At 50.6% G+C, this 12713-nt stretch overlaps 1 protein-coding gene across 16 annotated transcripts in view; it reads left to right on the top strand.

The window, feature by feature from the left end:
- Nucleotides 1-6445, top strand: part of TNS1 (tensin 1) — a 66357-nt gene extending 59912 nt beyond the window's left edge. For all 16 annotated transcript variants that reach the window (XM_059852814.1, XM_059852812.1, XM_059852826.1 and 13 more), the window contains 4 exons: nucleotides 39-207; nucleotides 475-543; nucleotides 909-941; nucleotides 1970-6445. In XM_059852814.1, coding sequence (XP_059708797.1) covers nucleotides 39-207; nucleotides 475-543; nucleotides 909-941; nucleotides 1970-2114 — 416 coding nt within the window. In that variant the 3' untranslated portion in view covers nucleotides 2115-6445. The remainder of the gene's footprint in view (nucleotides 1-38; nucleotides 208-474; nucleotides 544-908; nucleotides 942-1969) is intronic.
- Nucleotides 6446-12713: the final 6268 nt, after the last annotated feature.

Below are 12713 nucleotides of genomic sequence, written 5' to 3'. Positions count from 1 at the left end.
GAACTGCTTGACTCCATGTCTGCTGTCTCCCTTTCCAGCCTGCAACGTCCTCTTCATCAACTCAGTGGAGATGGAGTCTCTGACGGGCCCCCAGGCCATCTCGAAGGCTGTTGCTGAGACGCTGGTGGCTGACCCCACGCCCACAGCTACCATTGTTCACTTCAAAGTCTCTGCACAAGGCATCACCTTAACGGACAACCAGAGGAAGTAAGAGCCTCCATGGCCACATCTCTGGCCAAAAGCCAGTGTTGGCTCATTCCAAAGCCAACAGAGCTGTGATTCAGGAAGTGTGTTGGTGAAGGATGTCCCTGGTCTGGCATCAACCTGGTCATGGACATGGCTGGGCTCTGTCCATGACTCTTGGAACATCCGATGGGGTACCTATGGCAGTGTCCCCTGGGCTGATGGAGCTGGGTTGTGGTCGGCCAGTGGTGGAGCTTCCCCGGCCCTGATATTCCGCACTTTGTGTTTCAGATTGTTCTTCCGAAGACACTACCCCCTCAATACTGTCACCTTCTGTGACTTGGACCCCCAGGAACGAAAGTGAGTGCCCTAACCTGGGGGGAGCCCATGACCCCCTGCCTTTCACCCCTCTAGCCTCCTGGGATGCTTGGAGCAGGGTCTTTGCTTGCTCTCTCTCCTCTGCTCTTGCAGAGAGCAGGAATGCAGGGTCCTCTTGGATACTGTGGTGCAGTCCCAGCTTCTTCTGGTGACTTTTTGGTGTCTCCAAGCACCTTCATGCTGAGGGAGAGGTGCTTCATTTTTCCATAAAGCCAAGCCTGTGCAAAGCCAAGCCTGTGCAAAGCCAGGCTGGCCTTCCAGCATTGGTATGGTGGCCCCCGTCATGGGCCTGTCTCTCTGTGGAGTGCAGGAGGGCTCATCTCTCACATCTTCTCTTCTCCTTGCAGGTGGACTAAAACTGATGGCAGCGGCCCAGCCAAGTAAGTACTTTCTGTGCTTCCCAGCAGATTCCTCCCAGCTGCTGTCGAGGTGGCTTCTTCCTGTGTTTAGGCATTGGCTGGGAGATGCCCTGTGCAGGGCATCCTGGCTGTGTTTGAGGTGGGCTCGGCTCCTCACTGCAGGAGTGTTTCACCCAAGCATGAGATCATAGTCTTGGGAACTCTGGATGCATCTTTTAGTCCCAAATTCCTGGTCAGAGCAGGCATGGCTCTTGCTGAACTGACCAAACTGGAAACTCTACCAACACTGGGAGAGTTGGGGAGTCGTTGGGAACCAGCTTATGGAGCAGAGCTGGAGTTATGCTGATGGCATGTGATCTACTGGTCATCTCTTCCCTTTCTTCCTGTCCTGACCCATGGGAGCACAGAGCTGTTGGCTGAGCCCATTTGCAGGGGCCAGCTCCCACTAATTTTAGCCATTGTGTGAGCGAAGGGGTTTTTATTAGGATGTCCAGCTGCTGGGATATTTCCCCTCCCCAATTAGAAATGCCGTAGCCTGGGCCTGTCTCACATTCTGTTCCCCCTGTATTTATAACTTGAGTTTGCACATTCTAATTAAAAAAAAAATAAGGGACATTTTATTCATCAGGGGAGAGACAGACAGAAATAACCACATGGTCTCATTCAGCTTCCTGTGTCCTTGCATGGCCTTCATCTCTTAGAGGGTCTGCCCCAAAGGCCAGCGCATCTCACCTCTGGCTTCAAGAGGCCAAACCAAGGCAATGCTGTGCTCATCTGGAAGATCCCTTCTTTGGGACGGACTTGGGAAGGGTGGCAGAGATGTTTAGAGCAAGGGCAGTTGGGCCAAGAAATGATTGAAACTTGGCCTTCAAAGAAACTGAGCAAAGGGAAGAGGAGATGGGCCTTCATGCAGGCTGGTTTGGGATGTATCCTTCTGTGTTGTGGGAGATGGATGTTAAAGGGGGAAAGTGGGACAAAACCATGTTGGGAGAGGGTAGTGGTAATCTGTGCAGGAGCAATATTGAGGCTCTTTTCTTCTCCCCACACAGGCTCTTCGGCTTTGTGGCCCGGAAGCAAGGGAGCACCACAGACAACATCTGCCACCTCTTTGCTGAGCTGGACCCCGACCAGCCAGCTGCAGCCATCGTCAACTTTGTGTCCAGGGTCATGCTTGGCTCCGGCCAGAAGAGATGAGCTGGCACTTGCGGGTGATTCTTGAATTTTGGAGAAGGACTTGGAGCTGATCCGAGAAGGAGTGTGAGGAAGTGCATTGTGGGAGAGGGAAGTGAATTGGGGGGGGGGGAAGGGTTGGAATTTTGGAGGAAAGCAGCAAACAACAAAAAAACACCAACAAAAGCCCTAAAAACTCAACACAAGCCAAACACACACGTAGAGGAACCAAAGCCACGCACCTACGGAGAGCCACAAAGTCACGCCAGACAGGACGCATGTCCCATTGCAGGGAAGGTGACCAAAGCAAAGGCGGCAGTGAGGGGTGTGTTTCCAGCTTTCAGCATCATGGCCTCAAGTGGTGACATCCATTTGGGACTGAATGTGGGACCATGACTGGTGTTTTCCATCTGGAAAAAAAAGAGGCAACTGGCAAAACCCATGGAAGAAGCTTCATCCCAGCAGCTCCATCTGCTGTGTGTTTGAACTGACATGTAGGAGATAATGGCATACACTGGGTCTGTGGGACACCAGAGGAGATGCTTTCAGAAACCTTCTCTTGTCCAGCTGCAGAGGAGGGTCCTCACTGGTCCCTGTGCATCCCCTAAAACCTGCTCATGACCTGGTAACTTGCTGGGGACATGGGGAAATTGGTCCTGAACCTTCCACTCCCTGGGAAACTTGGCCATGGGCTGACCTTTGCTGACCCAGAGGCCAGCACCAGTCACAGGTGAGATGCTGTGAGTACACCCGGAGAGGGGGGTCAAGCTGTTTCTCCACTTCCCCAGAGGTTCTTGTTCCCCCAGCCTGTGAGGAGGTGTGGGGGTTCCTGCCACCCAGCACCTGGGAAAGGTGGATACTCCCCAAGAACCTGGAGGATGCAGAAAGTCGCCTCCTCTCCCATCTTTCCCTTTTCCCTCCCATCACTAGTCCTCTTTGACAGTTTTCTCCTGCGGCCTGTCACATTCTCTTAACACAAAAAAAGCAAAACAGAAAGGAAAAGAATAGTTGTAATAATAATAATGATTATAATAATAGCGGATGCTGGCACAGGTGGGTTCCCTGTTCAAAGCAGCAGACCCGTGGCTACCCTTATCTAGCTCTTCGGAGACACGCAAGCGGTTTTTAAATTGCATGGACATTCAAGTTGCACGAAAGGCAAATGAATACAAGTAACTCAGGCGCTTTTTTTCTCCTTTTGTTTTTGAGGCCACGTTAAAAAAACAAAGAAGAAAGAAAATTAAAAAAAAAAAAAAAGTAAGGGGCCTGCAGTGGCTGGGCAGCTTTGGCTCAGTGGGGAGGTAACAGGTCCTCTGAGAGTCACCCTGGTTGATGCATGTGTTGTACCCCCTAAACCATCTGGTTCGAGGCTTGTGCCCCTGAAATGCACCATAGTTTTGCAGTGATTTCAGTGCTGTTGGCTTTTCCCTTAGCTTTGGTAGGTGAGGAGGGCAAGTTGGGTGGAGAGAGGGGCAGAGGGCCTCTGTGCCACTGCAGGGGGAGAGATCATGGTGGGGGTGCAGCAGGTGGAGGTCCCGGCCCTATGGTGCTGGGGAGGGGTCAGAGGATGTTTTGGTCACATGTACAGGTTTAGGGCAGGGGGAATGGTCCAGCTGGAGCTGCGGGGTCATTGCTGAGCCCTCTGCTGCAAATATTCCCCCTGAGAGCTTTTTTGGAGAAAGTTTTCAGTGCAAAGTGGCCCAGATAGTCTTTTGGAGACAAAAATTAGACACATAGCACTGCAGTCCCCTGGAGAGCTTGTCTCCCGTGGACCACCCTTGCCTTGATAGCTATAATATATATACAAGCTATACTGACAAAATACTGTAAGCTAATGAAATGTTAAGGAGGAAAAAAAAAGGTTAAATTTACGCTCCAAAAATATTTATTTTTGCCATATCGCTTTCTGCGCATCATATCTCCCCCACTATATCCCCCCCTTCCCCTGCCCTGGGGAAACACCTGCATGTTAAAAGAAAATCCAGAGCAAGGCAAAATACAGATGGGGGAAGAGGCGGGGGCCCCTGTGTGGGGTGGCTGTGTGTGAGCGGTGCGTGTGTGCGGGGTGTGCGTGTGTGTGTGTGTGTGTGCGCGGGGGAGCGAGCGGCGTGCGCGGCCGCACAGGGCTGCCAGGGCCACGGGCTCTGCTGATGTACTGAGGTGTGAAAGGAGGGGCAGCGAGGAGTTGGTTGTGAGATGGTGGTGGGACAGGAGGTTCTGGGAGGGCTTTCCCCTCCCCGGCTCCCTGGCTGCACGGATGCAGAGATCTTTTAATTTTTGACATTTCTAAAAAGTGATTCCCTCCTTCTGCGAAATTCAAGCAAGACATGAGATGATCTCACCCGTAATCTCCTCACCCTGCCATTCACCCATCAGAGAAAACACTGTGTTTATAGATATATAAAGATATATTTTTGAAAGCCTCTATTTTTCAGACTTGGTTTTCTCACTGCTAAGAAAAGAGATTATAATAATGTAATTTTATTTTAATCTGCTGCCTTGGAAACTGGTGCTTGGAACTCCTATTTCTCTTTTTCTCCCCATACAAATGAAGCAGATCTAAGCACCCCAGAGATGTTACATAGAAGCCAACCCCAGCAGATACCTGCCAATAGCATCACACTTGCTTCGGGCCCTGAGCCTCTCCCGGCTTCCACACTAATCCACTAGCTGAAAATTTAGACTGTATCCAAATCTCAAACACTAACAAAATCATCTGATGATTGTATTATTTTTTTAACACACAGCTAATCACCTTCCAATGATGTAGCCGGGTGTTTATCAGCTCCCTTTAAAGGCACTTTTTTTCCCTTTAGCTCCCTTTTTAAAGAAGGTTTTAAGGTGTAACACCCTTTCTGTCCCCGGGAGAGACCATCAGCAGCATTTAGGATTGCCCAGGTCCTGGGGCTGGCGGGGACCTAGTGTTGATATTTTTTCCTTATGAAAGGGACAGAAAATACCCTTTGGGGTTTTTTTTCCGTTTTTTTTTTTTTTTAAGTGCAGTCTTGCTATTTGAGATTCGAGCTTGCACGAGTTAAGCCCAGCATATGTTTCATTGTAATCACACTGCCATTGTCAGCAGCCGGATGGTATCTCTCTCTCGTTCACACACACACACACACACACACAAACACACACATCCCTCTTTCCTACACAAAGAACTGCATATATTCTTGCCAAAGATATCCTTAAAAACGCACTTTTCCCCACATATATATAGATAGATATATATTATTTTTTTTTTGTGTGTGTGTAAATTTATTGTACGTGCCCTTTCTTGTGTCAGTTTGTTCTTTGGAGAAGCCCGTCCTGCCTTTGCTGTCGATATTGCTGTCTATTGGGAAATGCTCCCTGGGGAGGTAATTTGCTGTCTGTCCTGCTCAGTGGCACCTGCAGTGCACAAAATGTGGGGTTCCCATTCAATGGGGCTGCCTCTGGCTCTGCCCCTGGGAGCTCTTCTGGGAGATGATCCATGTCATCAGCTGGTGATGGGATGTACCATTGCATGGTCTTCACCAGTCCCTCCTCACCGGTGGAGACAGCAGGGCTCATGGTTTTGAGCAGAGTTTGGGGTTGCTCTGAATGCAACATTTGCTGGCTGCCTCCTGGTCAAATTACACATGGAAAACAAACCAGGTAGGGAGAAAAACCCAACCCAGCCTCTGGGCATTGATTTTTTCAGTGAATTCAACCGCCTGAACCAAAGCGCAAAGTAAATCCCCACCCAGCAGGTCGGGCAGGTAAAGAAACCAGTTGCCCCAAAAACCCCAGACAACAGCATCAACAAAAGGCAACCCTTCCCATTGGAGCAGGCAGGATGATCAGACAGCAAAGGAGCCCGCAGGGGCTTGTTTCATTTTGTTCGTTTGTTTTGCAAATTGCGAGGTTGGTTTGGGGTTACTATATTTTTTTCTTTTCCTTAAAAAGGAAAAAAAAAAGAAAGAAAAAAGGAAGCAATATGACGTTACTGTTGGCGGATCCTGTGCCGCCGTGTTATGCGTGGGGTTTTTTTTTGTTGTTGTTGTTGTTGTCTTTGTTACTTTGGGAATGTTACAGATTTTTTTGCTAATCAGTGTTAACAAACAGTTTCAAACTTTTAGACTCGCCCATTTCTGTGTATTTATATAGATGGAAAAAAAATACATTATATTTTGTATCTTTATGCCCATAATGTTGTCGTGCGTGTAAGGATGGCTTCGGTCGCACCATGTCCGTGTGTGAATGTCACTCCGCTGTTGTCTTCCCATTGTACAGATGTCGGATTCTCTGCAGTTCATTGTATTGCTTTATAAAGTGATAAAAACAACAAAAAAAAGGAACCAGTTATATAAAATATACTGTTGCTTGGAATGCCAGCTTGGTGTTTGGATTGCTGGAAATGTATCTTGAAATTTAAGGGAGCATAGCAATAAATGCTCTGGTGTTTTCGCCCAGGGGGAAAAAACCCCAAAACACAAACCCATATGAAGAGTTGGTGGGTGCTGTTTTCTCCGGGCTGTCGTTCCCCCCGTTCCTCGATGGCAGACTGGGGCCCCCGGACAGACGCCGGGCGGTGGGTGTGGGAAGAAGGAGGGGCTGCGCTGCTGCTTGTCAGCCTCCAGCCGCAGCTTGTGTTCACCAGATGCTGGCTAACCAGACAGCCCCCAAACTTCCGACACGGCTCCAGCTCCAGCCTGGGCTTTTGTTTAGCATCAGGGATCTCTCTCTCCAGCTTGCCCTGCAGGCACTGGGTGCTATTCAAATCCTGTTGCTTTTTTCCAGGTTGCCTTTAGGTGCTGTCTGTTCAGCCTTGGGCAACCCTTTTGGGTCCATCTCCAGCAACAGAGAAGGTTGATGCTTGTGTGGGGTCTTTGCCTTTGCCGAGGTGGCAGTTTGGGCTCCGCTCCCATTAAATCCCACTCCCTATGCCTTTCAGAGCCGTCCTGGTCCCTTGTGCCTGGCAAAACTTCCCCCAAAGTCTCAGGCCAGGCTTTTCCAGCATTTGCGGAGCATTTCCCAGCATCTGTCAGAGCACTCAGCCCCTGGCTCTCTGGCTCCTCTCCTTCCCCTCCTTGCTGAGTTGGTGGCCAAGACCCAGCCCCCTGGATGGATTGAGTTTAATTATACAAGAAATGTCAGCCAGAGCAGCGGCAGTTTCTCTGGCGCCAGCACTGCTGTGGCTCAGAGGCTCAGAGTTTCTCCCGGGGGCCGGCAGCACTAAAAATACCTCCTGCCTTTCTCTAAAATAGCTGCAGGGCGAGGGGCGGATTGCGGGGACTGCTTGAGTGGGGACCCCGTGCTGTGGGGCTTGTGCCTGGAGGCAAAGGCAAGAGAGGTAAAAAAAGAAAGGGGTGGAGATGGAATGGTTTCTCTGAAATAGCCGTGGGGCTGTGTGTGGGCACCCAAGCGACCAAGTGCCTTCCAAGCCAGGCTGCACCAAGGAACCTCTGAGGTACCTGGCATCCACCAGCCTTGGCCTCAGTTGTCCCTTATCTACCTGCAGGCAAGACAGGACGTGCAGCCTCCTCGCCCTTTCTGACACTGCAGGGATGGTATTTTCTTTCCAGCTTCTCTTAGTTTTGTTTCTTCCCTTATTCCTACTGGAATCCCCAGGACCCAGCAGCAGCCTCTTTCTGATTCCCGCTGTTCCTGGCTGGCTGGGATGGCCACTGCTGAGTATCCCTGGGCAGGGAGGAGAGGCAGTGAGTGCCTGGCGAGGTGGCGCACACAGGCTATTTGTTGCAAGCCATAAACTGCCTCTCATTCCCCCCCGCCTTTTCTGCAGTTAATTCCCCATTTCCTTTCCAAAATTCCTCCGGAACTTCTGGTTTGTGTTTTTCCTCAACATGTTCTTATCTGCCACTCATTTCCCCTCGCCAGCTCTGACAGCACAGGCTTTCCAGGGTCTCTCTCTCTGCAGATTGCTGCTGTACCCAGGCCAGGCTTGTGGTTCTGGTATGACCACTGGGAAAGGCAGGTCCCACCAGCTTCGTGCTGGGAAACCTTGCCCCCTGTTGCATCTCCCCTTGTCTATTGAGTTCTCACCTTCAGGTTCCTAAATCAGTGTTTTTTTCTCATTACTGCCCCAGCTCTGGGGACCCAGGGCCATCCAGGGAGTGTTTCTTGTGGGTCTGTGAAAGGTGGCAAAGTTTCTTTCTCCTCTCTACCTGCTGTTTTAAGAGAAAAGGGTATGGTGTCAGACAGTCAGGAAACCCTGAGCTGAGAAACCCTGGTGGTGGGTTTGCTCTTCTCTCCCCCCATTTTTTTTGGTTGTCTAAGCTATAAGCAACCCTCAGATCTGGAGCAAAACCAAGGTCACGGTGGTGGGGATGGAGAGGTTTGATCTCCCTTCACTTCTTTTATTCTTTCCCAGGCTTCTCAGCAGTGCGGGGTACCCTTCAGAAGCGTCCTCAAGGGAAACAAGAAAGTATGACACAATATGGCTTTTCCTGAGTATCATGTCTGGGCAAAGGCCAGCAGCCAGACAAATTCCACAGGATGGGAAGGGTGGAGCAGACCTGATGTGGGCAAAAGCCACCCTGGGGCTGGTGTTACCTGTGCTCATGCTATGCCCTTGGGAACAGAAGTGAGCTGCAAACCCTGCAGTGGTGTCCAGGATGCTGCTGCTGCTGAGTTACTGCTTCCCTGGGTGGCTCAGCCAATGCAATGGGGACACTGAGACCAATTGATAGAAAGGCAAAGGGCCCCTTGCCAACTGTCTGGGGTTCCTCTGGCCACACAGACTGGGGCTGAGCAGCACCAGACCAGGAAGAGGGCTGCCATCCAAACCAACAGGGTCTGGAGAAGTCCATCATAAGAAAAGGAAGTAAGAAAAGACAGCCCAGAAATGACTCTTGGGGCATCATCATCATCCCAGGAGGATGTTACTGCTCAGAGAAGGGCATCAACATGCAGCCTGTGGTGCAGGAATTACCCACTCTCCGTGGCTGTGGCGGACAGGAAAAGACAACAGAAAGGAATTTGGGTTAAAGATGGAAGAAAAAGGGACATGTGACGCTCAGGAATGGTTGATCTGGAGAGGGAGGGAAGACAAAACCCTGGATGTGCTGGAGGGAGGGAGGGAGGGAGGAAAGAAGAGAGGGAGGGAGGAGAGGGGCTGGGCTAGTCTGTCTTCAGAGCACAGCGATTGGAGAAGGGTGATTGGTAGGACTGGGCTGTCCTTCTGCTTTGTGAGGTTCTGGCTCCATCTACAGGGATGTGTCTCCAAGTGATGGAGCCTTGGATAGCTGCATGCCCAAAGCCGGGCAGGAAGTGATGTCTCCTGGCCTGCAGCCAGTTTCTTCTGTGGCTCCTCTCCTGAGCACACCTCTGAATTGTGCTCCTGCTGCTCTGCTCTTATCTCACCTGTATGAACCCAGGACACTTGGGTTTGTACAGGTGAGATAAGGAGATGTCCTGAGATGGAGAGATGCTCATAGGCAGATGGGTTTGTACATCCCTGAGATAAAAAGGGCTGGGAGCCAGCCCGGTGGCTGCAGGATGCAAATGCAGTCAGGGCACTTTGAGCTGGCTGCAGGGCACTCACTCTCAGCACTGCTGGTCCCAGACTTGTGTGCTTTGCACAGCCTCTGCCACAGCCTGCTTGCCTTTCACATGAGTGAAGCCCAAAGACTGTCCCTGTGCAGGGCTTCAGTGCCAGAAACTCTTCCCACCCCATAGCAGTACCAGGCAGCCTTGGCTCCCATAGGACCATGTAGTCCAAGCAAATCAGGCAGGCAGCCTAATTCAAAAGCTTAGATGAGTCAAAGTAGCACTAGACAGGTCTCTTCTCCCTGGTTAGCTGATGCTCACCATGTCCAGTGGCATGCCCAGAGAAGGGCAATGAAGCTGGTGAAAGGTCTGGAGCACCAGTCCTATGAGGACCAGCTGAGGGAGCTGGGGGTCTTTAGCCCGGAAAAAAGGAGGCTGAGGGAGGATCTCACCACTCTACAACTACCTGAAAGGAGGTTATAGCCAGGTGGGGAGAAGTCTCCTACCCAGTTACAAGTGACAGGATAAGAGGAAATGGCCTCTAGTTGCCCCAGGGGAAGTTTAGATTGGATGTTGTGGAAAATTTCCTCACCGAAACAGTGGTCAGGCATTGGAACAGGCAGCCCAGGGCAGTGGTTGAGTCACCATCCAGTGAGATATTTAACAGGTGTGTAGATATGGCACTTAGGGACATGGTTACGTGGTGGACTTGGCAGTTCTGGGTTAATGATTGGACTCAATGATCTAAGGATTTTAGGATCTTAGGATCATTTAGGATCCAACCTAAATGATTCTATGATTTTATATCACTGTTCTTCCTTGGATGCCCCTTGTGCTGGCAGTTTTAGGCAGACATGAAGTAGTGACAAAGAAGAGTCTAGGCAGTCCCAACATGCTACAGCCAGGCTAAAGAAAGCAAAGTGAGTAATGCAGGGATATGAAGCAATTTGTTCACAACCCTTGTGCCCCAGCACAGGGCAAGAGGTTTTTTCTAACATGCTCAGTGGTTCTTCATTTGCCACCTCACTCATGCTTTGCCTCATGTCTGCTTCCAGCTACCTCCCAGATGGCCTCTAGCTGGCTGTACCCACAAGTTCTTGGAACTGTCCTCTGCCTCCTCATGCCTTGATGGTCACAGGGTGAGTCACACCCTCCTGCCTCTTGGCTGCCACCCCAAATTTGCCCTGTTCCATTGCTTTAACCGTCCCATCCTTACATAGAGCTCAGGCAGAAACAGGCATGAAGTTTGTCTCCAGTCAAACCCATTCTTCCTCACACATCACATCACCTGGGGCTTGGGGCATCAACGTGTCTTAATGGCAGCTGCTCCCAGCAGAAGTTTCCCAGTTGAAGGCAGGGAAGAAAGCATTCAGTCACAAAATGGGGGTTGTCCTTTTGGATGCCAGGCTCCCTCCTCTCCATGTCTGGGCCTGCCAGGGTGAAAGCACAGCGGAATGTGCCTCTGTCCTGATGACACTGTGACAGCTGTGTGGCTTTAGCATGGGGCATCTTTCTAGTGGTGGTGACAAGGGGTCCTGCTCTGAGCTTTCCTGCCTGTGTCAGGGCAATAAACATGTGCAGTTTGTGATGGTGCTGGACAGCTGGGAGAGTGCAGGTGTGAAACACACACAAGTGTGCTCACATGCATGTGCATTGGCAACAGGAAAGAAAACACCCTTCTGATCTATTTTCCCTCATCCCTCCTAATCCCAAGATCCAGTGCTATCTCCTATGTACCTCTCCTCTCTCATCTAAAAAAAAAAAAAAAAAGAGAGAGAGAGAAGGAAAAGAGAGTAAGAAGCAAGCAAGAGTGCGGGGGAGGAATGAAATATTTGCAAGCTCATTGTTTTAAGCCTCCAACAACTGGATAAAACAAGTCACTAGTGAGCAGCTTCTCATGACTGTGCACAGTGCCCTTGCCAGAAGATCCAGGCTCTAATGAAAACAGCATGTGGGAGGGGACATTGTGTTGAATCAAAGCAGAGAGCAGCAGCGACCTCGGCCCTGGCAGAGCGCAGCTCTACTGGGATGCACTGCACTCACTCCAGAGGGCTGGAGGGGGAGAGAAGAGTGGTTTATTGCTGAGGCACCTCGCTGTCTTGGCTGTCTGTGGGGCAGCTGTGTGAGAGCACTCTCCTAACAGGAGTTGCTTAGCAAACGCCTTTGGCTTTGCTGAGATCTCAGTTTTTCCAGTGCTGCTGGGTATCTTTGTTGAATCAATCTTGCCTGTTCCTCCAGCTGGGAGAGCAGGGGGAAAACACTCATCCACTAGCCTTGGGGTAATCTTGAAAGGCTTCTGCTCTTGTGGGCTCCCTCTCTGGGCTTGGATTTTGCAAGTGCACTAGGTTGAAAAGGGCAAAAACAAGGAGGAAAGCCTGGGTGGAATGGGAGAAAATCGTTATGGCTATTCTCCCTTTGAGACGGCTTGGATTGATCTCAGGACATGAGGGAGGTCTCTGTGGTCCCTCTAGGGTTTTACTGTGGTACTCTGCAGGGTCTCTAGGAGATGCCTCACTTGTGCTCACTCAGGGTGGGTGGGAAAAAATGAGTCCCTGCAATTGTCCCTGTGGACAATTTGCTTAATGCTGTTTTTAGAGACCTTTTAATGTATGTTCTCAGCTCTTGTTTGTGGCACTCCAGGGAAGACGCTCCTCTTGCTCCTCAGATGGGGAAATGGTGCTCAGGGGCCACTGGGACCCTCCACAGCTGTGAGAAGAGGCTTTTTGTGGAGGCAGCGATCTCCCTGGCAGCACCGGAAAGGTTTGTAGGACATGCCTGGGATATCTGGGACATGTGGAGTAGCCAAGCTGACATTTTGGCAGAGTGCCGCTCAGTAAGACGTGAGGAGAAGCAGGAACCTGTGCCAAGGTCCTATTTTAAAGCAGCCCCCTTGAAATCTTTGATATGGATAGCACTGGAGATAGGGTTTCACACGTCTTTATGGCTCACACTTCCACGTGAGAGAAACCTCAGCCTTGCCCCGTCAGGCTGCTCTCTGCCTCAGCCAAGCAAGGGCTGTCCTTCATTCCCAAAGACCCCCAGCTCCAGCCTCAGCCCCTCTCAGAGGGAGATCCTAAATACCTTCCAGACAGGAGAAAATGTTTGGCTGTGAGGTTTCTCAGAGCTCTGGTGCTCATTCCTGGCTTCCTTCCT

This window comes from Haemorhous mexicanus, chromosome 8 (genome assembly GCF_027477595.1).
Source record: "Haemorhous mexicanus isolate bHaeMex1 chromosome 8, bHaeMex1.pri, whole genome shotgun sequence".
Taxonomy (NCBI): Eukaryota; Metazoa; Chordata; class Aves; order Passeriformes; family Fringillidae; genus Haemorhous; species Haemorhous mexicanus.
This window is presented reverse-complemented; position numbering and strand designations above follow the sequence as displayed.